Consider the following 25036-nt stretch of genomic DNA (forward strand, 5'->3'; position numbering starts at 1 on the left):
TCCTGGGGATAAATGCTTAGGCATTCGCACACTGACTCCTTAACTTTACTGCACTGCACACAAATGTTAACTGTTAAGTGTCCTTACCTCAAATGACATAATCACCAGGAAAATCAACTTAATTCTATATCCTTTGTGCACTCATGTTGGGAAAGGCTACAATCATTATGGGTCATTTCTGAAAACATCTGTCAACATCGTCTCCAAGCACACAAACTCCATCTCCACCCTTCCAACTCTCTCTCCCACTTTCCCTTGTCCATCCCTCCATCCCTCCCTCCATCCCTGGAACATAAAGTGCAGCTGTATCAGACTTAACTCTGTGCTTTGGTCTGGACTCATGATTGCGCAGCAGCAAGAAGGCCTCCTCTGAGGGGACTATGACTCATGCGCTAACCCCAGCATTGCTCAGGGACGATGGGCCGGGTGTGGCCCGGGCCTGGCCCCCCCACGGCAGCCGTAAACAAGGCATGCGGCGGCCAGGCACACAGGCACACGATGGCGCTTTGAAGCTCCGCAGGCTTGCTATGCAGCGGAACGGCCCGAACGTTAACGGCCCCATTGTTCAGTTTGCTCACATCCAAATGTGGGGATCGCCTGCTCAGTGTTACTGGATGGGATTACAGTGTGGTGTACACATCTGTGGGAGGCGTGTGTGTGTGAGCGTGTGTGTGAGTATGTGTGTGGGCGTGCATGCATGTGTGTGTGAGACCATGCACTAGACTGGGACGTAAATGTTATACATTTACATTATACGATTGTGTGAATGTGCCCATTTTATGATGTGTTTATTTGTGCGTTGATATGTGTGTGAGTGTGTGTGTGTGTGTGTGTGTGCAGTATGGGGCAGTTATGGCATGTAGTATGGGGGCAGTTATGGCAGAAATGCAGACCAGCAGAGGGTGGGGGTGGTCGTAGTGTTTGTGGTCTAGCTTATGTGTGTGTGCGTGTGCGTGTGCGTGTGCGTGTGCGTGTGCGTGTGCGTGTGTGTGTGCATGCAGCCGTGTCTTTGTCTCACCTTCTTTCTCTCCAGTCTCTCCTGCTCCTCCTTCTGGAAGTGCTTCTCCCTCTCAAGTCGCTGTCGCTCTGCTTCCTCTCTGGCCTTAGCTTCAGCCTCCTCTTTCTGAAGCACACACACACACACACACACACACACACACACACACACACACACACACACACACACACACACACACACACACACACACACACACACACACACACACACACACACACACACACACACACACACACAATGATGAATGTGACAGAAGATTATACATTACAGACACAGGACATGAACTGCACTGAAGAAAGACGTATAATTGCATAAACAACGGCTCATTGCATTTGTTGGCCACTAGGGGGAGACAGATCAGCACAGCTGCACTTCCTGACCATAACATGTGAAAATGTCCCATTTTTCCTGACAGTGGCCTACCATTTCCCTTCAAGAGGCTTTCAGCTTCATTATGACATTGGACTGGTTTGAATCGTGACCACTGCCACTGCCAAATCCAAAGAAACACATACAGCATTCCCCCCTAATGTCAACTACAAAACCATTCTTTATTTTAGGGAGCCATCACTCTAAGCCACAGCAGAATGACTGCCTCAACCCACCATGAGGACATGAGCATGGCAAGAACAAACAGCCTGTGGAAGAAACAATGACGTATCAGCATGACGAATTGGAAAAATCAGTTTAAAAAGTGGAAATGAACTTAATGAGGTCAGATCCACAAGTGATGTGTAATAGGACAAAGCCTCGTAGCGGCGGACGGGCCGACCACAACAAGCCGAGTCCCAGACTGGGAGGACCGGAGCGATGACACGGACAGTCTGTCTGTCTGCTGCTCCTATCAAATTATGGATCCGTCAGAGGACAGAGCCACTCATTATCGGTCTTCTGTCTTTTTCTGTGTGTGTGTGTGTGTGTGTGTGTGTGTGTGTGTGAGGGGGGGGTGCATGCATACATATGAGTGAAAGATGGGGGGGACGCTGGGAGTGGATGGCGGAGGGGAGGGCTATGTTGCGGCATTGTATTTGGATTGGGCTCGCGGTCCAGGCCTTCTTGGGGTGGTGTTTCTAGAGTGGAAGTTCAATGTTTTTAACGATTTTAATTACATTACACCAATGTCCAATGATTTTAACGATTTTAATTACACTACATCGCCTCCCTACGCCTCCCGACCCTGTCAACAGGATGACAGGATGACACGTCCAAAGACATGAAGCATTCTGGACTTTTGCTCTGGGGGCGCTGCTTCCGGGGGGCCTGGGCGGCGGGGCGGATCAGATTGTGTGTCCTGGTCGGGCCGTTGGTGTGTGTTCGTGCAGTGTTGTGGTTGGGATGGGGCTGGCGCGGGCCCCGTTCTCTCTGCTCGCGGATGGTGGTGGGGGGTTATTTGTGGATGGGTGGCGCCGCCTGTGGGCGGACTCTGGCTGGCCATGCTCAGCCATGCTGCTTGGGCGCGCGGTTCAGGGGTGGTGTGTGGGTTCGCCTGGGGGGGGGGGGGGGGGGGGGCATTGTGGGGGGGCATTGTGGGTGGGTGGATGTTGCGTGCGTGGTGGGTGGGTGGATGTTTGCATGCGTGGTGGACGATGTGCGGGATTCTCTCTTCGGGTTTAACTGGGTAACCTATTCCTACGCACCTGTCCCCACAAAAGAGGTGTGTAAAAGCGTTTTGTAAACCCTCTATAGTATAATCATTTATATCACCATTGATATACTTATTAATACCAACCACCATGACTTACAGTAATACTAACACACTCTATTTCTCTTCCCTTTCCCCTATACCTCACCTGTGAGGTAAACCATTACCAGCCATCAACCATCTCTGTGCCTGTCCCTCATCACACCTGAAGTCACATCCCTCTGACTGCCCTACCATCGCCATTGCCTTCGCCATCCCTATGACTGCCCTACCATCGCCTGCTGTGGTTCCCTGCCCGAATCTTTGGCCCACGCATCCCAGCGACCCATCACTTTCCGAAATAACTAATGGATTACTAATGGACAATTTATTCCCTACACTGGACTATTTGAACTTTCATTGTCATTGTAACTTTCAAACTACAAAACTGTACTGTAACTGACCCAAGGCAGATGGGTTGGGCCCTTGAGTCGTGGATCTGTCTGAGGTTTCTTCCTATATGTATCTCCAATTCTAGGGAGTTTTTCCTTGCCCCTGTTACTCATGGGCTCTCTTTGAATGTCTAACACTCTGTAAAGCGCCATGAGACATGTGTAATGTATTGGCGCTCTATAAGCGACATTAAATTGAAATTGAATTGAATTGAAATTGAATTGAAAGAGATAGGAAGAGAGATAGAGACAGAATTTGTCTGTGTGTGTGTGTGCATACTCTGTTATGAGAGATAGGGAGAGATACATCCTTGGAGAGAACAAGGATGCAGCCACTTTAGCTGCAAAATATGTAGTAGCTTGCCTTAACCTGAGGGACATCCGGTAGCTTCCTGTATGCATTATGTTGTATTCTCCTTGAATGATATTACTACAATTACCTTTGTTATACAGCCATTCTCTAACGTTTATGTATATTGCATGCACAATGTATATGTAATTGTCTGTCTATGCATCTATTTTATGTGTACATGTAACTGAGCTTTGGCAATAATGTTCATGCCAATAAAGCTTCATTGAATTGAATTGAGAGACCGAGTGTGCATGCATGTGTATATGAGAGAGAGAGAGAGAGAGAGAGAGAGAGCGAGAGAGAGAGAGAGCGAGAGAGAGAGAGATAGAGCGAGAGAGAGAGAGAGAGAGAGCGAGAGAGAGAGAGATAGAGAGAGAGAGCGAGAGAGAGAGATAGAGCGAGAGAGAGAGAGAGAGAGAGAGAGAGAGAGAGAGGAGTGATGACATGAAAGGTGTGGTGGGGAACACTAGAGTGAGAATAGGAGAGGCGGTGATGCGTGCTGAAGGGACACATAGGGAACGCAGAGTGGCCCAGACCAACTGGTGTGTGCTGTCACTGCAGCCTCTACACGCCTCACAGCACACACTCCTACTGACACACACACACACACACACACACGCACACACACACACACGCACACACACACACACGCACACACACACACACGCACACACACACACACACACGCACACACAAGACTCAAGCGCACAACACACTCAACATACTCCAGTGTCTGGGGATCCTTGAGCCTCCAAATGCTGTATTTTAGTCTTCAGTATTCCACATTGTAGTATGCATGCTATAGTTTGTGGTGTGTGTGCGCGAGTGCGTGCGAGTACTGTACATGTGTCGTGTGTGTGTGTGTGTGTGTGTGTGTGTGTGTGTGTGTGCCTCCTCACTGACCTGCTTCTGGAGCTTCTCGTTCTCCTCCTGCTCGGCGCGCGCTCTCTCCTGCGCCTCCTTCTCCTGCAGGAGGCGCTCCTCCTCGTCCCGCTGCTTCTGCTGCTCGCCCATCAGCCGCGCCTCCTCCTCCCGCCGCTTACGCTCCTCCGCCTCCCGCGCAACGCGCTCCTCGCGGAGCACCCTGGACACACACACACACACAGGGAGGGACAGACACACACACACACACACACACACACACACACAGAGACACACACACACACGCACAGGGACACACACAAACACATTTTAAATGCTTAATTTGGATTAGAAGAAAAGCATATACAGTATCATGGCATAATCCAAATGTGATAGACCGGTGTACAACAGCGGCGAATATCACAGTCCATCTCACACACACAAATCTAGGTACATGCACGCAAGCACGCACACACACACACACCGAATTGTTGCATTAAACTCTGACCAAATCGTTTCAGAGGTGACCTTGGTGATTAAACTCTGACCCTATCATTTCAGAAGTGATTCAGAAACGGGCGTCAACGGGATTCTTTCCAAATTCAAAATTCGCCGACAGGTTCGTCGAAGTCCTCCCAGGCTAACAGACATGTTCACTTCTCCTCTCCCATACCGTAGTCCCCAGGGGTCAGGCGCAGGGCATCGACACACTCAAATAAAACCAAACACCCTTTGCTCTCCATACCCCCACACACACGCACGCACACACACACACACGCGCGCGCACACACACACGCACACGCGCACACCAAACACCCTTTGCTCTCCATAGCCACACCTCAACATCAGAGCGAAGGCCTTGTCAAGAGGGGATGACCATGTCATCCAAACCCTGCATGGTAACCCGTAAAATCTATTAACATTTAACCTTTGGGCCTCGGGGTAGGAGGTCCTGTAAACGTCTCTTGGAGAAGACGGGTCTCCTCTTCCGTAACACACACATCTCCTCTTCTTGTTGTCACCGCTCATGGAAACATTCTTACCGCCTTTAATCAGCAAGGTCAAGCCACGCATTTTTAAAGGCTAAGAAACCATCCTGAGAATGATGCGCTCGCGCTCGTGTGTGTGTGTGTGTGTGTGTGTGTGTGTGTGTGTGTGTGTGTGTGTGTGTGTGTGTGCGTGCGTGTGTGAGAGAGAGAGCATTCGTGCTTGCTTGTGTTTGGGGTGGTGGGCACGTAGACATGGAGTCAGCATCCCTCAGCTGCCAGCCTGATAAAAATAAATGCCCACATAGTGACCACATGGGTGTGCTGGTCACAGGATGGCGTACGGGGTGGTGGGGGCATAATAGACTGGCGATCCCTCCTGCATTGGGGTGGGGGGGGGTCTTCCTCAGCTCGTAAAATGCAGACGGGGCTATGCTATGGAAGTTCATGTGTGCATGTTTGAGATGTGTGTGTGTGTGTGTGTGTGTCTGAGGGGGAACACAGACATTAACACACACCAACAGCCATACAGCCAGGACTTCCCCTGCTGTAAGGGGATCACTCACACACACACACACACACACACACACACACACACACAACAACTGCTGATGGAGACACAGCTCAGCTATAGGTTGTGTGACATGTCTGATGTTTCTGTGTGCGTGTGTGTGTGTGTTGGGGGGGGTAGGGGTCTCCATTGACTAGGTGACAGACATGTTTGCATGTTTGAGTGTGTGGATAGGTGTTTGGGGGGGGGGGGGTCTCCATTGCCTGGCGATAGCCATGTTTGCATGTTTGAGAGTGTGTGTGTGTGCGTGTTGGGGGGTGTGAAGGTCTTCATTGCCTGGGCGATAGACATGTTTGCTTGTGCATTCATTCACAGCTGAGTCTGAGTGCAAGTCAGAGGCTGTGTGGGGGGTACAGGCCTCCTCAGTGGAGCCCAAGAGTGTGAATGCCAAAGGACCACCGGCCGGAGGAAAACACACACACACACACACACACACTCACACACACACACACACACACACACTCTCACTGGCAGCCACCTGTCTGCATCGCAAATCAACCACGAGGTGTCGGACAGCAAAGCTGTTGATTCTCACTAAGACATGCCTTGGGTCACTACTAGCCCCCAGGCCATATACGCATGTCCAGCAGAGTGACCGGCAGCAGACCATCTGTATGACTGTAGGTGCTTCTCAACATGCCTCCTCGATCCTCGATGCTCGATCCTCGAGGGGCGTTCCCACTGATCTATAACTAACACTGGATCGACTATCCCATTGTTTTCACCCAATCATTCTTTATGTAGATCAGTGAGGATCGAGGCTCAAGGAGCGAGGGAGGATGTATAAAAGCCCAAATGAGAGGCACCCATGTATGTGTAGGAGGTTGCTCAGCGGCACAGTTCAGAGGGTTCACTCGTCGGCTTTCCCCTTTCCAGAAAATCTTCAATCTTCAATCAGTCAAGACACTTCGGTCTCCCCGGGGACAGGCCTGACCTTATAAAACAAGCGTCCATCAGGTTATATTGCTGAATGGACCTTAAATCATTGCTCAAAAAAGCAGTGACGCCAAAAGAGGTGAGAGCCCCTCTCATCTTAACAGGACGAGGAGGCAAGGCTGTCAATCAAACTGCCCCTCTCATTCGCTTGCTCGCCGACACGTACTCGCTCAGTTTGTCCTCTAGCTGACCATCCCCACTCCACCTCCATCTCCTCTCCTCCTCCACCTCCACTCCTCCTGCTATCCATCTCCTCTCCTCCATCTCTACTGCTCCTGCTATCCATCTCTTCTCCTCCTCCATCTCTACAAGCTCAATGTCTCAATGTGTGTGTGTGTGTGTGTGTGTGTGTGACAACTACTCCATTTTTCTCTCTTGGTCTCTCCCTCCCTTCCTCTCTCCCCCTCTCTTTCTCCTCATCCCCACCTCAATGACAACAGAGAGCCAGATGTTAATCCCTCACACCATCCCCTCTCTCTCTCTCTCTCTCTCTCTCTCTCTCTCTCTCTCTCTCTCTCTCTCTCTCTCTCTCTCTCTCTCTCTCTCTCTCTCTCTCTCTCTCTCTCTCTCTCTCTCTCTCTCTCTCTCTCTCTCTCTCTCTCTCTCTCTCTCTCTCTCTCTCTCTCTCTCGCTCGCTCGCTCGCTCTCGCTCGCTCTCTCGCTCTCATGCCTTTCTGCGGTGTGTGAGTGTGTGTGTGTGTGTGTGTGTGTGTGTGTGTGTGTGTGTGTGTGTGTGGAGTACTGACCTGTCCCTCTCCTCCTGCTCGCGTTTCTCCTGCTCCTCGCGCTCCCTCTGCTCGCGGGCCTGCCTCCTCTTTTCGGCCAGGATGCGCGACGCCTCCTCCGGGTTGTTGGTGCCCGCCATGGGCTTGCCCGGAGAGGCCGCCGCTGGGGTCGCCGCTGGGGCCGGACCGGGAGTGGACGCTGCCGGTGGGGCGGCGGGGGAGGTTGCTGGGGTAGCCGGAGCAGGAGCTGGCTGCGATTGGCCGACGTCAGCGGTCGGCGTGGGGGTGGTGGTGGCAGACGAGGCCACGGGGGTGGTGGTGGTGGTGGTGGGGGGTGGTGTGACGGGGGCGGAAGACACGACGATGGAGGGAACGGGGGAGGATCCTGACGAGGGAAAGACGGAAAAACGAGCATGAAGGCGGACTGGAGATGGAAAGGTAGACCACAGACCCAACCACACGAAAGAGGACAGGAGAGAGAGAGAAAGAGAGGCAAACGAGAGACAGAGAGAGAGAGAGGCAAACGAGAGAGAGAGAGAGAGAGAGAGAGAGGCAAACGAGAGAGAGAGAGAGAGAGAGAGAGAGAGAGAGAGAGAGAGAGAGAGAGAGAGAGAGTGAGAGAGAGAGACAAACGAGTCCAGATGAATAGAGGAGAGTAGACAGAGGAGCAGAGAGAGGGCAGTGAGGGAACAAAGAGATGTTTGTAGTGAGCAGTGGAACTACAACATGGAACTGACTGACTGATTCTCTGCCTGCCACTGGAAACTACTCTCTTAAATTCACATCACTCACTCTCTCACACACACACACACACACACAAACAAACACATGCCTCCTTGTGCTGATCACACACACATACACCTCCTTTCAAACACTGTATCCATACACACACAGAGACACAGACAGACACACACACACACACACCTCATTGCATTGGCTCAGTATAACACTCTCCTCTCTCACTGAAGAGAGCACCTGTATTTGTGTAAATCAGCGGTCGCTGTCGGTGGCAGGGGGGTTACTGAAAGCAGCGAGCGATGCTGCGAAATGAAAGTGTTTCCCAGGGGCACTGACTGCTGCCAAAGCTGTGAGTGTGTGTGTGTGTGTGTGTGTGTGTGTGTGTGTGCTCCGTTTGGGCAGTGGAAAAGTGGATTGCAGTAATTAAGTCGGTCTCCAGTGCCCCTCTCTGTACTTCCTTCTTGTCTACTCTGTTGTGTCCCCAGTTCACAGCAGCCAGCAGAAGAAAGCCTAACTCACTAAACCAGGCTGCCTTCCCATTTTCATGGCTAATTGGCAGAAATGGTAATCTCCAAAAGGCCCTAATAGTTTAAAGATGGGGCAGGCACAGACTGGAGTCAGCCTGGTGTCTGTTGCCGTTTTCTCTCCGGTTTGTCTCTCTCTGGACTGGTTCTTGGTTCGGGATTTGCTTACAGAGGAGAGAATGTGGGCCAGGCCACAAACGATCTAGGGAGAGAGAGCATTAAATCGGCACCAGACACGAGTAAGCTGTTTGCGACTAAAAATCCAAGTGTGCTTGGACTGTTTTCAAAAATCAAAGAAAATGGCTGATCACCATTGTTGATCAATGGGAAAAAGAACCTTACCACTTGAGAGTTGTGGTAATAAGCTAACCCAATAGCTTAGCATCTAACAAATGATACATGGATGGACTCTTATGTATTGCTTCCAGGGCTTGGAACCAGAGGGGTGTAAGTGACATTTCACCAACAAAACGACACCAATTGGTCCATTGTGTTCAGTTTTAAGTCCTTTGTTGTTTCACTAATAACTCTAAAATTGCTTTTGAGTGAAAAATGATGTTGTAGAAAGAGCTGATCGAGAGCTTTGATTTGATGCATATATCACACACACACACACACACACACACACACACACACACACACACACACACACACACACGGTATCCATTTCAGCATTAATAATTGCCATATGATATGAATCAGGGTAATGCGTGCGTGGGTCTCCCACACTCTGAGACAGAGATGAGGCTCTGTGTGTGTGCACCTCCGTGCGATCCCTTACCCTTGGACTCGGGCGTGGTGGAGCGGCCTCGCTCTCGGACCCTCTCGATGGGGGCGGGCGAGGCGGAGCGGGGGGTGACGCGGGCGGGCGTGCTGGCGCGCTTGGGCCGGGCCTTGGGGGCGGAGGGGCTGGCGCGGGCAGAGGAGCCCCGCGGAGATGGCGCCGGGCTGGGCGAGGACACCCTGCCTCGGGGGGGCGTGGCCGGGGACGCCGTCCGTCGCGACAGTGGACTGGGACTGGGGAGAGAAGGAGGAGGAGGAGGAGGAAAGGGAGGAGGTGGAAGAGGAGAAGGAGGAGGAGGTGGAAGGGGAGGAGGAGGAGAAAGAGGAGGATGTGGAGGAAGAGGAGGAGGAGGAGAAGGAGAAGGAGGAGGTGGAGGAAGAGGAGGAGGAGGAGGAGGAGGAGGAGAAGGAGAAGGAGAAGGAGGAGGTGGAGGAGGAAGAGGATGAGGAGGAGGAGGAGGAGGTGGAGGAGGAGGAGTAGGAGGAGAAGCCACATGAGCAGAGGGTTAATGACTCACACAGTTTACAACATCAATAAGAGAGAGCTCACACTGACTCACTCGCTCCATAGCCACAATTAAGAGCAACACACACTGCGTGCACAGACACACACCACCTCCAAATGTGCCCCGTTTGGCTCCAGCGACCGCCAGAATAAAGCAAAACATCCATTTGATCTGCCTGTGTGTACAAACATCAACCTCTTATTTACGACCCCCTCTTGATATCCTGTTCTGCACCAGTTAGTCATAAGGAATGCCTTTGCGCTGTTGTGTGTCTGTGGATGCGTGTGTGTGATGTGTGTGATGTGTGTTCGGATGTGTGTGATGTGTGTTCCCACAGTCTCCCGCACAGCCAGCACAGCGGCACTGCTTCAACAGGATTTCACTGCAAAAATCCGACCGTTCCCCACTCACACTGCTAGAAATGCATAACCATAGAGAGCTTCAAGTGTTTGTTATTCCGCTGACAGACCGAGTTACTCATCAGCTGGCCAGCCTGAGGTTGGAGTGGACGCCGCCGCTAATCGGGCAGGTGAGCTGAATGCTAAGTGGACCGGAATGCTAAGGGGAGCCGAGGGCTGGGTCTGGACGCCAGGGCGGAGAGGGTTGTGTGTGTGTGTGCCAGGCGGAGAGGGTTGTGTGTGTGTGTGCCAGGCGGAGAGGGTTGTGTGTGTGTGCCTGGCGGAGAGGGTTGTGTGTGTGTGCCAGGCGGAGAGGGTTGTGTGTGTGTGCCAGGCTGTGGGCTGCTGCAGTGGGGCACGCCCAGACAGAGCTCTCAAGGACAGCATCCATTACCATAAACTTCCACTGTCTACCAGCACAACACACTTCGCTCTCCTTTTCCCTCTTGCTGTCTCACACACACACACACGAATCACTCCTCTTTTTACATTCTTTTTTTTTTCGAATTGGCTAGACTCTCACATATGCAACACACACACACAGGCCTACACACAGGCCTACACACAGGCCTACACACACACACAGGATTTGCATCCATCTTCTCTCCCTCTCTACATCTCTCTGCTTTTCTCCTCCACTCACCAGGCTTTTGTTGAGTCAGTGGCACTGTGCCTGTGCGGCTCTCAGTCATGCTAGCTGCCTGGGGGCTGAGTGCATACTGCAGTGAATAAACATGCGCGAGTCTGTCTGTCTGTCCCCATGCGCCCGCCTCGGACGTCCTGGCTGGACCCGAGTTATACTGCCCCGGGCACCCGGGGGCTGTCTGCCAGACACACGAGGACACGCTATCGGTCTCCTGTGCTTTGTGCTTACCCAACAGGCTAGACTGTTGATTTAAGGACACAGTAGAAGAGATGGACAGTTTGCCCGCCAGACTGTCCCGGCGGATGTCGGTCTGTGACCTTAGCTGACAGGCTACACCAGAGACGTAGAACGGACTTTGACTACACTGATAAAGTCTGTCTTTCTCGCTCACTGTGGGCTTAAATGACCGGCTATAACCACTAAGGATGTCTGTGCGACCTGGATTCACTTTAGCAAACTTTTGTCTCAATTTTGCAACTTTGAACACTTTCAGTTAAGGAGCTGAAGGAGTATTCAGGTCACAGGTGTTAACAGTCTGTTCAGTCAGTCTGTTTCAGTCACTTTGGTCACTAGAGGGCGGTGTTTTCCTTTGTTTTGTAGGGTTTATTTAGGCCATAGCTTCACGTTTACTGCACAATCACTGGAGCTACCACATCCTCCTCAATGCCCATATTGCATTTATGATGACCCATTTATGCTGTCCTCATTGTTGAGACATTTTTTCAACTGTTTGCTACACAGTGCAAATATACATAAGGGTGTCAAATCAGACAAAATCCAGGAAAATAGTCACTACACTGTCTCAGATGTTTATCTACCTAATATTTAGGTCCCAAAACCTGTCCAAAGACCTGTAAAGATGTTTTGCTGAAATCCAAATGTTTCCATACTTTTTTCATCATTTTTACACTCTCAGAAATGCCTTACGCCCTAAATTCCTTCCTTGCTGAATAATGTGATTACATAATGTGAGACAAGGTTTGAGCAAAATCTAAGACAGTGCTGCAACAACCTTATCTGATTTACACGAAATGACCTATAAAAGGTAAACTCAAGCAATTAAATTGATCTCATATGCCATGACATATGAAGGTCACAGTGTCCGGCTTGAATTGGGATCAATAAAGTATCTATCTATCTATCTATCTATCAATCAATCTATCAATCTATCAATCTATCAATCTCTATCTAGCGTTGCGGTGTGGTGTGGTGTGGTGCGGTGTGAGACTGAGTCTTACCTGGCTTCACTCCTGATCCTCATGGAGGGCAGAGACTGTCTCTTCTTCAGCACCTTCTCTTTGGCCAGGGCACTCTTCTCTTTCTCATTCTCTCGCTCTTTGTCCTTCTTCTCCTTCTTCCTTCGATCAATCTTTCAGGACGCAAAGCAAAACGACATTTTAATAACGACCCCTACTATTATTTTCAGTGATCCATGATTTTACATATCTAAAAGTTGCAGGATTTAGAATCTAGCTGATTGTCCGCACTTCTATGTAGTTCAGCTATTTAGTCAGCCAGAGCACTGCATTCCACCAAATGGTGTCATGCAGCCAAAATATCCACCAAACAAAAACAGCTAGAGAGCTCATTAAGGGAGTGAGAGTGGATATCGCTGAACCTATATTTACTACTCATTATGGAACAGCATAGGACTGGCTAGGACCGGTCAGTATTGGTTAAGATACACTGAGCTTTATTGATCCCTGCCAATTCATTTTGATGAGTGATGGATGAAAAAATGTCAAGTCAGATGATCTGTATAGCACATTTTTAACATGCACAGAGTGCCACCCAAAGCGCTCCACACACAAGACTTTGACACATAAGACAAAAGATGCCGGATGGAGCGGCCTGGTCGCCAGCGTACCCCTGACACCAAGATATATGAAAAAAGGTGACATGATCGTGTTCGTGAGCGAGACGGCTGGTTACGGTACCGACCGGTGTGGAGTCTCGTCGCGGGGCGCGCTGAGCGATGTCTGGGGTGCTGGTGGTGACCCTCCAGCGGTCGGAGCAGCGGTGGTGCGGCCGGTGGGCACACAGGGTCAGCGGGCTGGCAGAGGCAGAGCGCGGGCACACAGGGGACTCTGTGGAGGAGATTTGAATAAGAAAATACAGAGTACTGTAATAAATAAACAATAATAGCGTAATTTCACAACTATTAGCCGTGTCTTTTACATTGATTTTGTAAACTTTCTTCGGCTATGAGGTGAATACACAGGGACAATTACCGTAATAAGAGTACTGTAATGTATTGAACGTGGAGCAACAATAACACAGAGTAGAAACAAACAATAACATAAAAACAATAATGAATAAACAATAATACCGTAATTTTACAACTTTTATACAAAATCAATGTCTTGTACATTGCTTTTGCTAATACACAGGGCCCGTTAATAAGGTATTAATATGTTTTCTTTTTTCTTTTAACTTGCATAAAACACTGTCCTGCGGCTTATATACAATGTGGCTAATACATAACAGTACCAAAATGTGTTGCATATGGAGTAACAATAACACATAGTAGAAACAAACAGTAGTATACTGTAAAAACAACAATAGATAAACAATAATAAAGTTGTCGGTGTGCGCGGTGAGGAAGCAGTGGCTGATGGGTACTGACGTGAGTCTCTGCTGTTGCTCAGCACGCTGGCGGCGCTGCGGCTGCGCGCCAGGAAGGACAGGGTCGGGGTCATCAGCCGGTCCACGATGCTGCTCTCCCACGGGCTCAGCTCCCGCCTACGGCCTGCCGGAGGGGACAAACAAGAGTCAGGCGCAGGACGCGACACCACACCACACCACACCACAACGCGAGACCCCAGACAGTTTCAGGGCTTGTTTCCTGTAACACTGTACTTGATCACCTCACGTTTCTGCCCCGTGGGAAAGCAAAGGGGAAATACTGCAAAAGTGCCCATCCTACCAAACCCAAGAACATCCACATGGGGCACAAACACCACCCTCGCCACGCGTCTGTTCCCATGGAGATAAGGATTTCACTGCGCTGGCAAACGGCCTAGACACACATGTCAACGTTTGTGATGTCGTCCGACCCTCACGGGCTACAGTGACCTTGTAGAATTCAAGAGTGCATAGGGGGGATGATGATGACGATGATGATGATGATGATGACGATGGTGACATAACACAAGTACATTTGTGAGATATGACTGGAGCGAAACTAAAAATGCAATGCGTGTAAAAAGGAACCCTTGGAAGATGAGAGGAGAAATGACGTCCTCTAACTGGAGATATGAAAGTCCTCGATGGGGAAACACCAGTGGCAGAGAGCCTCCACGTGTGTGCGTGTGTGTCGTGGTACGTGTGCTAGAAGGAGGAATAGTGAAATCACCAAAAATATGCTACTTTCCTTCTCAGAAACATGGGAAAGTATTTTGTGGGAACAAAATAAAATATGGCAAAAATGTCCTCACACGGTCAGCTGTACTGAACGCAGTCCAGAGAGAAAAAATAAACAGGAAAAGTATAAAAAATATCACAACAATGGGAGAGAAGAATGCGGTGAAGATTTCTGGCGAGCGTGTATATAATCTAATTCAGGCAGCGGACCCAGTGTAGTGGTGATGTGGACAAGTCTGTGGAATTACTAATGGACATACTCTCATCTCCAAATCTATATTCTAGTCTACACTCTTAAGGGCCTAAATTAGAAAACAGGGAGAGAGAGAGAGAGAGAGAGAGAGAGAGAGAGAAAGAAAGAAGAGAGAGCGTCTCCTTGGTCGACCTGGCCCACTCTCACAAGCTCAGGGGAACTTTTAGAATGCATTATGCACATTCAGCCTCAGAAGAGAGGACAAACTTTATTTATCTTTGAAGAAAAGAAAACAGAAGCTAAAGTTTCCCTCTGCCTCAGAGGCTCAATCATGAGACACACAGAGCTGGCCTAGTTAAGGAAAGGTTGCGATTAAGAAGTTGGTCATCTGAGAAACTTTTCAACTTCCTCCATTTTTATGAATAATGGAATGGATACGCTTGGGTAAGAGTAATGTGAAAGAACGTTATGATAATGACGTGTCAATGCCCCCCCACCCCCAACAACATAATTCACAAGATCCATCACTTCTACTCAGTTGCACTCACAATATACCCAAAGTAAAGCAGTGCTTGTGAAAACCACAACATTTGGAAAAAAAGAACTCGCATACAACAACTCACAATGCTTCATTTCACCACACAAACACGCATGCAAACGTAAAATCCCACCACCACCACCACCACCAAAGGTAGAAAACCAAGTCAGGCCAATCAAGACAAATAGGCTGGATTGAAATGTTATTTCAAATGAAAGATGAGAAAAGGACTAATGAAGTACCGAGAGACTGACAGCCATATCTTCACACTGCAGTATGAACATATCGATGTCCCCAAAACAAGATGAAGGAGGAGTCGAAAAAAGCATGAAAGAATAAAATGTCATGTCAGGCATTGATTTTTAAGAAATCAACCAGTCTAAAAATCAAGCCCAAAGCATTTGGAGGGAATAAAATGATTTGGTGAAATCATCTGAACACAAAGAGAGTGCGTATTTCAGTGTGTATAACGAAAACAAACTCAAGACTAAACTAATGAAGAAATGAAGAACAAAAAATCAGATCAACTGAAGAGAAAGGACGACTCCACAGTTGTGGGCGGAAGGAGAAACTTCCACAAATGGGTGGATACGGATGGAGGCGATGAGGAGGAGGAGGAGGAGGAGGAGGAGGAGGTTCCCCCTGCGGTACCGGGCGGGTTCTTACTTCGACTGGGTGAGTTCCAGAGCGTGGCGGAGGACTTGGACAGTCTCTTGTTTATGGACGAGTCCACTTGTTTGGGGAGGTTGACTGCCGACATGGAGCAGATGCCTAGTAAAACCCAAAGAAGTCATCACAGAGACAAAGACTGGGCTCACAACAAGCTTTGATACCCCGCTCCTGGAGGTCCAAGGAAAAAGGACAAGTACAGACAAACAGTTTGGTTTTCCTCACAGAGCTTTTATGATCTGTAACGTATAGCCTCAGGCAGTTCAAAGTCCCTGTGATATTAATGAAAGACTGTCACAAACAATGGAAAACCCAAGTATTTATATTATAAGGAAGTCTATTTTGTGGCCTCCCTATTATGGGAAAAAGGGAACATAACACGCCTAGAAATAGCATGCCTGACAAACCTCAATCTAGTATCTGTGAGGGAGGGAGGGTGTTCATATTTTATTTGAGGCACATAAGACCAATGTTTTCTTTTTTTTCATAGACTGTATGAGAATGTCTGTGTGTGTATGTATGTGTGTGTGTGTGTGAGAGAAAGAGAGAGAGAGAAAAAAAATAGGGTCATTCCCAAAAACATAATTAGAGAGCCCTCTAGTGGAAGCACAATCAATATGTAATCTTCTGTTCTGTGACTGCGCTAATGACAACAGCAGACAATGCACTAGCTAGCACCACTGCAGTGGCCACCTCATCGAGAGCAGAGACAGTAAGACTCGTAAGGACCGGACAGGAGGCTCCTCTGAGGTCTGCTAGCCATGCTCTCTTCTTAACTCCTCATCATAACTCATGTGTCGACTGGAACTAATCCACAAACTAAGAACAACCATTATCTTGGTAGATATTGGAGAAATTACACATCAGTCCCATTGTTTAGACAGCACAGTAACTGTTGTTGTTGATGACACAATTACATCTAAGAAGCTCTTAACGAGGGTTTGGGAGCTGCAGCTGCTGCAAACATTATGTCCCAGGAGTAGGCTACAGCATTCGAGTATAAGAAGTCCATGCATATTTGAGACATGACACAAAGTGTGTGTGTGTGTGTGTGTGTGTGTGTGTGTGTGTGTGTGTGTGTGTGTGTGTGTGTGTGTGTGTGTGTGTGTGTGTGTGTGTGTGTGATGGTGTACTGTACTCACTCTCTCTCTGGATGTTCCCTCGGAGGGGCCCGCCCCAGGACCCCCTCTGCTGTCGGATCTCGGCCCACGACTTCTTGGTGGATCTGTGGATGGCGGCTTCATATTTCTCCTAATAAAAGCACCACAAACACAAGCAGACTTCATGAAACTCTCAAAAACCAAAAAACAACATTCTCATCCTAAAATCCTCTGAGAGCTTCATACTTCTCCAGAAACAAACGCCAAACACCACACGGGCAAACCTGTTGAAATCCTCTCCCATAAACAAATAACGCTTGTCCGCCACAAACCCCTCGGAGATGTGTAACTTGTACTGAGGGAGAGTGAAGAGACAACCCACGCTCCAGCCCACACTTCAGAGACTACAGTCAGGAGAGAAAAGAACACTCCATATCTGGGCCAAAGCCTGGAGATTATGTGTGTGTTGAATGCATTCTTAAATATGCACAAGGAGAAGGAGAGAGAAAGAGGAGAGAGAGAGAGAGAAAGAGATTGAGATAGAAAGATATATACAGTGGGTATAGTAAGTATTCACACCCATGCTAAAGTTGACTAAAAAGAGGGATATAAAATCATCTTTTGAGAATTGATTGTAATGCCTTAATTCAAAAAATGAGTAAAAATCGAACCGCTAAGGACACTCATTTTCTTTGGCATGGTGCTTTTTACAGTTAGCCAATTAGCCTGTTTGATGCTCATTGAGCTCAATGCAAATCAAACAGGCTAATAGGCTAACTGGAAAAAGCACCATGCCAATCTCTAGCTATGGTGAAGGGTATGTGATGATGTGGGGCTATTTTAATTCCAAAGGCCAAGGGAACTTTATCAGGATGCATATTATCCTGGATCCATGAAATAGCTGGCCTTTAAAAATAAAAACATATAAAAACTCCTCCTGCTCCTATGGGAATTTAACATAGGGGTTGAATACTTATGCAACCTGTATTTAAGGAAGAACATTTATCTATTTACGATACATTCTTCAATCACAAAGAAAATTAGTGTCCTTAGCGGTTTGATTTTTACTCATTTTTTGAATTAAAGCATTACAATCAATTCTCAAAAGATGATTTTATATTCCTCTTTTTAGTCAACTTTAGCATGGGTGTGAATACTTACTATACCCACTGTATATAGAGAGAGGAGAGAAGAGAGAGACAGAGAAAGAAAGAGAGAAAGAGAGAGAAAGAGAGAGAGATAGCCAGAGAGAGAGAGAGACAGACAGACAGACAGACAGAGAGAGACAGAGAGAGAGAGAGAGAGAGACAGACAGACAGACAGAGAGAGAGAGAGAGAAGAAGCCTGGCATATTGATCTGACAAAGAGTAAAGCAGGCTGGCAGGTAGGGAGTTGGTACATCATGGCCTACTTTCATTTGGGCCAGACCCATTTCATACACCATTACTCACTGTGCCTGGGGGGCGTGTGCAGCAGAGCTGCCGGTGACACAGCACTTCTTTATGTTTGCCTCTCTGGCCGCACTTCATCCCTCTCCTCATGACTTGCCCTTCCTCTGTCTCTGTCTCTGTCTCTGGCACGGTCGCTCTCCAACTCCCAACTCACTGTTTGTACTGAACATGGCCAATCCTTCTGACAATCTGGGCTTCTTTATGTCTTGTTTTCATCATCATTCCTTGTCAAATGCCTTTAGCGCAGAGTAGAGAGACACTCTTCACACCGAGACTAGTGCACGCTGAGTATCTTTTGATGTTGGAAAAAGAACATTCCGGCTGACATTCAGAGATGAAATCTGGGAGTGAGTGGAGGCAACCCAGAGTCCCAAAAAGGAAAAGAGAGAAAGCCCACTTTCCTTCCTTAATGATAGAGAAACCTAGGAACTTCTCTATACTGTAGGTTTATTGTAGGGATTTCACCTTGTTCTCAGACTTGACTAAGACTACATGTTGGACTGATATCAAATGCTACATTATGGATCATGTTTTACCATTTGCAATGAGTAAGTGTATACATTATGAAGAATCCTCTGGCATAAAATGACATTTGCCATTGCCATTGTGAATACAATGTACTTGCTGCATGGGTCACACCTAACCTGAGCTAAAATAAAAGGCTTTCAACAAACAAACAAAAACATGTTTCCTTTATTTTTGGCTAGGCCAGATGAGGGTGAAGTAGGATATGTGAGGATAAATCAGGCCAGGTGGCCAGCCTGCAGCTCCAGAGCTCCTTGGCTCCTCTTGGGCCCGTTTGGTGCTCAGTGCTCCCAGGTGGTGGGGGTGGTGGCTAGGGTGGCAATGTGGGTGGTAGTGAGGCTGGGTAAACCCTGCCTGGATTTCGCCCTGCAGCTCAGCCTGGAAACCTGCACATCTATCTCTCTTGCTTCCTGTCTTTCTGGGTCCAATCACAAACTAGCTTATCAAAAAAAGCGTACCTGGATCGTTGGTCTGATTGGTTGAAGGACTATCCAAAAGCGAACAGTGTCATTTGAACTACGCCCATTAATGACGCCTCTTGTGCAGTAGAAATTAAAGAGCAGACTCCCCAGACTAATGTTCAATCTTAAAAGACCGAGCTTAGTATGGTGATAGCCAGACTAGGTGGCCGGCAGGTCTCACCTTGTTCTTCACCAGCTTCTGCTTCTGCCGCTCCTCCAGGGCGGCGCGCCTCCTCTCGGTCTTCACGCGCTGCTCCTCCAGCCGCCGCCGCCGCTCCTCCAGCTGCTGCTCCCGCAGCTGCCGCGCCTTCTCCTCCTTCTCCAGCCACTGGGCCTTCTTGGATGCTGGAGGAGGGGGGGGGGAGAAGAGCAGGCACACAGGCAGGCAGAGAAGAGGGAGAGAGAGAGGGGGGGTAAAAGGAGAGAGGATAGAGACAGGTGATCAGAAGAAAGGATAGAGGGAGGGATAGAGAGAGGGAGTTATAGAGTAGGAGTCAGGAGACAGGGAGAAATGGTAAATAAGAAAGAGGAAGAGAGAGAGAGAGAGATGAATTGTGGTAGTGCAATAGAAAGAAAGGGGGGAGAGAAAGGAGAGAAGACAGACAGTGGGACAGAGAACTTTGTTTAGAATCTAAAGCGCACACATATTTCACAATGAGTCCTTCTCTGCCATCTTTCTCTGTCTCATAGAGTACTGACGACAATCGTTCCCCTTCCAGCACAGTCCGTGACGTCCGAGATGAAATATGTGTGACCGAGCCACAGGCGGCCAGACGGTTTTATAGTTGGCCGTTTACTGTAAGGTTAGCTCCAGTCCGTTGGGACTACGTATATTTCCAGACCCACAGCTGTACTGATGGACGTAATCCAACATTATGGTGCAGATTGGTCATGCTAGGTGTAGGATATGCAATAGAAGACTAGTGATGCTCCGATCGATCGGCCGCCGATCATGATCGGCCGATATTGGCTAAAAATGGCTTGATCGGTGAAGCTCAAAAGCGCCGATCAAAAAAGCCGATCATGTGACCTAAATTACTTGCGTGACATTTTTTCACCTGCAGGCGCGGCGCACAGGCACACAACAGCCTAGAGTAGAGAGGAGCTTGCAGTGGCAAACATGAGTAGGCCAAAAGTTCAGTGTAAAATTAACCATTTGCAATGTATGTCGTGCTGAAATCCCTCGAGGTGGAAGCCACCAAAGACGTTTTAACACCACTGACGGACAACTGAATATGTCGGGTATGAGAAACTAAACCAGCCAACTTCCCCATCCTTCAATCAGCCGACTGTAGGCCTACTAATGATAGGGATGATAAGATGGAAAGGCATTACGTTCAGAATTAATTTGCCTCCTCGAACAACCTCTATTTCGTTGTGGAGGATAAAGCCCAGTTATGATTTTGCAAATATCTGTAGCCTAAAAGATTTTTGAAAGACAGTCAGACTCTCACATCTAAAGACAAATCATAGAGTTTTAAGTCACAAACTAGTCACAGACTATGCAGACATGCGATAATATCAGACATGTTTGATATTGTTGTAACGGCAGAATGAGAAAAAGACTCCGACTGGCTTACAACCGCTAATTAACACCTTACATTAAACGAGTACACGGGAGCGCGCCGCACCATGATTTCTGTCCCGACTTTGGATATTTATTCATCGACTGTGAAAACATGGCAATATCGCGCAATGTAAGTCGGCCCTTACCTGCCTTGATCCACGATATTACCCCGCAGGCATAAAATACTAGCCTAATGTGTATCTCCCCGCGTTACCAAACAGTGTAGCCTACATTGACAAGCTGAAGAATAGGCATATTAGCTTCCCAAGCGCAGACGCCTGTCCAATGTCCCTGCTAGCTTAACAGCGCACTTTATTGACTCAAACTGGTGGCATTTAACGGCATGTTTCAGTCATGGGGGATTCCAAGATAAAAAAGACTTGCAATTTATTGCTTACAGTAGCTTACATTATTTCTTTTTTGGGGGATTTGGAACAGAGAAAAGGCCATAGTTTTGCACTTTGAGGCAGTAGGTTTTGGTGTAACACGTTTTTCATTTAATGTAGTCAGTCTATTTAGAAGCTATACTTTTCAAGTAGCCTAGGCAATGTAATTTGGTCCCATCCCATTTAGGTGATCTGTGTGTTGGTCTGCCTGACCCCTTCCTTGTATCATTTTATGTCTCGCTGCATATTTGGAAAAGATGGCCAATGTTATTTCATTTTCTAAATACAAATCGATAAATGGTGGTTCTTCAACATCTTGACTAGCCTATAGGCCTACTGTCTTTTATGCCACTTACATTAATTCATAGTTAGTTTAATTTCTACAAATGATGCAAACTCTGCTAGACTATTGTTAAAAGACTCTCATTCCCCTGCCATTCTGTGATCGGCAGTGATCGGCAATCGGCCGATCATGATTTTGATGATCGGTAATCGGTGATCGGCCCCAAAAATGCTGATCGGAGCATCTCTATAGAAGACACATCTGTTGAAGGAGATCCATTGGTGCTGTTCCTCTGTGCCTAAGGTCTATAGAGTTTACTGAGGCCATCTCCAGCTGATTCTGTATAAGCCCTTTTCTCTCTGGGGATAATATTGCTTGACAAACATCTTTAGAAACGTACTGGAGTGTACTTTTCAGGCTGTAGCCAATCCGCTGCACAAAAGGCTCTTTTTTTTCTGCCAGTACCTCGAAATGCGAAAGTAATTCCTTGAAACAGTACACAAAGAGGCATTATAAAAGGTTAGCTTAAGCTTCCTAGATTGACACGTAAATGCCCTAAAAGCATAAACTTCCCGTGTCTGCTTCAATGAACTGTCCTGCTTTGATATGTTAAACGGCTGTATCTTCAGAGGCCTCCTGTGTGTGTGACACATGAGAAGGTAGAACCTCCTTGTTAGGCTCCAACTTTGCACCTCGAGCCTCTCATCTTTTTTGGCAGAAAGCAAAGCCTGCACACTATGGAAGACACAATCCAGAGGGAGCTGACAGTTAATTTCTCTCAAGCAACAATGGAAAGCAGCTACTGTTGGTTATGAAATTACATTAGCGGAGCGTCAAGGCAGTGTGTGTGTGTGTGTGTGTGTGTGTGAGGGGGGGGGTTGGGGGTTAACGTCAGGCCGGCAGCTGTACTTTTATCTGCAAGACGCAGTCTCTTAGGCCAAGCGAACGCGCACACCCACGCGCACACGCTTAACACTGGCTGCCCCCATGGCATTGGTGAATTAAAGTGATTAAGTACCTCTTGCCCATCCAATCTGCCTGGACTGCCATTATAATTCAGAAACTTTCTTCATGGCCTGATGACCATTTGGGCTCAGGTTAATTATGGGTCTCTTGTGGTGCCCCGCGAGATTTCAGCGCAACCCCACAACAGCTTGGTACAGGGTACTCCGCTGAGGATGATGAGGTGACGAAGGTGTTTAGTGTGTGAGTGTGTGGGGGGGTGGAGGACATTGAGGTCCCCTATTGAGAGGCACCACAGGCTGGTGCGATGTGAAATGAAATCAGTCTACTCATATAATCCAATCAGAATGATGAAGTTACTTCAGCTGACGGGTTCACAATTTGCCTTGTGCTGATGATAAGATTGTACTGGAATGATATTAGCTCATAATTTGCGCCCGAGTCAAAATACAGTCAAGTCAAAGTTAATTTTTGCTCTTTGCAATGAATGAAACAATGTGAATCGCTACCACGGAAATAGAAGCAGCTGAGTAAACATAACATTTGTGGCACGGCTGTTAAGCCAACCTTCAGCCACGACTGTAAATTAGCTAGGATTAGGGTCTAGGTACCTTTTCTACAGAGACCATGTGGATGAATTTGAAATGCAAAATCATCTAGTTAGCTATGGAAATGAGGTGCTAGATTAACCATCATGTGGCAGTGTGTGTGTGGTTGGGGGGGGGGGGGGGTTAAAATGTAGGTTAATCACTGCTGCAGCACCCCAATCCTTTGAATAAACTGCAGGTCAGCTTCCCCCCAGTGAGCCTATACTCTGTACATCTGCACGTCAGGCACTGGATCCACAGGAGCCATTAAAAATCCATGGGCTGGGTCAGCGCCTCGCTGCATCAACTATTCATGCCCCTGAAGACTGGCAGCCGCAGAGACGAGGCCGAGGATGCCGCGAGACTGGCAGAGACGGAGGATGCACGGCCGAGACCAAAGACCACTCCAGTCTCACTGCTGGGGATGCTGCTGCTGCTTCTGCACCAGAAGTTCAAAATAAGCAAGGGGATTCCTCTGCATTGTTAGATTATTCTGGAAGGATTGGTCAAAACCGGTCATTTCATTTAGGTCAGCCGATTTAGGACAAGAATGTGAAGAATGTTATTTGGATTGTGTATTGTGACTGTACATCATGACTGGTCTCTTAACACAATCATTTGTGCCTGTGAAAAAATGGCATACAGTATAGAGGAAGTGATGGAAGTAAGGGGGGGAAGTGGAGCTGTTATGAATTCTCAGAGGAGCCGGGCTAGAAAAACACAGCAAGCACGCACGCTATGCACAGCAGCACTGTAATTACATTGCTCAAGAGAGCTCCATTGCAGCCAGCCGCCATTAACATTGTTAAGATCGGCACGGCACTTTTTTTTTTTTTTCGGCTGTTTTCACGTCTGCAGCCTTGACTGGTATGGAAGCTATGGGGCTCTGTGTGCTGTCCATGTGAGCACAGCTGGTTCTTTCTGGCTTTTAATAATACAGCCCTCTTGCGCCAGGCGTCCAGGGCCTTGTCCACCCACCTGGGTGCGCTTTCCTCAAAGCGGTCATTTTATTCCCCTAAGACGGTTATTACACTAAATCCTTTTTGGGGAGCATTAACTTGTTCAAAAACTAGCACATGTCCACTGTGCAAGGGACTAATCCAATAAGAGGAAGTGGAGTCCAGTACAGACCAGACCAGACTACCGTGGACGAGGACGTCAGAAGGTGAAGTTGAGGGCATTATTAAAAATGTCAAACAAACTAAATGAAAAACACAATGTCTTAACAAGGACAGTTTGAGAGTGAGGATAAGCAAGGAAGTTATTCGTTATTAAGCAAGAGTATTTTGAATAACTGCTGGCCAGTTTGGCCGAGACAGGACGGGTCATTTTTCCAGAGACAAAATTTAAAGAGGAACGGCATGATTGACAGGCAGAGAAGATGAGACAGGCGAGGACGGGAACCACACTGTCCACATCCACGATAGGAAAACAGAATGATCACATCCACAGCATGGAGAACGAGCAGAACCAAAGAGCTAAGAATGCCCACAGAACATTCTGGACTCTTTGGTGGAATTGTAGCAAGAAGTGACACAAGGCAATGGATTTGAATGAAAGGAGACAATTTGAATCAATGATTCCCCAAAGACACACACCACCACCACCACCACCACCACCACCACCACCACTAGGGACACACGGGCGTGGGGTCTTACCTTGTAGCTGGTAACGGTCGTCTGGAAGGGGGTGAGAGAACAGACAGAGAGCGTGTGTCAATCATGCAAAGCACACCGCCACCGGCGAGTCTCCCCGGCCGGGGGATCGCTCGACACGTGAGGCACGGCACAGTCAACATTCAAGCAGTGAGACGGACGGACCACACAGGCCGGG

General features: G+C 48.1%; 1 protein-coding gene across 5 annotated transcripts in view; it reads right to left on the minus strand.

Annotated features, from left to right (window-relative positions):
• The window catches only part of map7d1a (MAP7 domain containing 1a), a 60444-nt gene that overhangs the window by 8520 nt on the left and 26888 nt on the right, over positions 1 to 25036 (minus strand). Inside the window, exons 4-14 of one of the 5 annotated variants that reach the window (XM_062539324.1) lie at positions 24862 to 24882; positions 19599 to 19762; positions 17023 to 17131; positions 15878 to 15982; positions 13744 to 13866; positions 13059 to 13204; positions 12356 to 12486; positions 9566 to 9801; positions 7544 to 7907; positions 4347 to 4527; positions 1019 to 1123 (exon numbers count right to left, since the gene is read on the minus strand). In XM_062539324.1, the coding sequence (XP_062395308.1) occupies positions 1019 to 1123; positions 4347 to 4527; positions 7544 to 7907; positions 9566 to 9801; positions 12356 to 12486; positions 13059 to 13204; positions 13744 to 13866; positions 15878 to 15982; positions 17023 to 17131; positions 19599 to 19762; positions 24862 to 24882 (1685 nt within the window). Of the gene's footprint in view, positions 1 to 1018; positions 1124 to 4346; positions 4528 to 7543; positions 7947 to 9565; positions 9802 to 12355; positions 12487 to 13058; positions 13205 to 13743; positions 13867 to 15877; positions 15983 to 17022; positions 17132 to 19598; positions 19763 to 24861; positions 24883 to 25036 lie in introns of all 5 variants that reach the window. The other 4 variants (XM_062539322.1, XM_062539323.1, XM_062539325.1 and 1 more) reach the window with 4 other exon arrangements.

Source organism: Sardina pilchardus, chromosome 6 (assembly GCF_963854185.1).
Source record: "Sardina pilchardus chromosome 6, fSarPil1.1, whole genome shotgun sequence".
Taxonomy (NCBI): Eukaryota; Metazoa; Chordata; class Actinopteri; order Clupeiformes; family Clupeidae; genus Sardina; species Sardina pilchardus.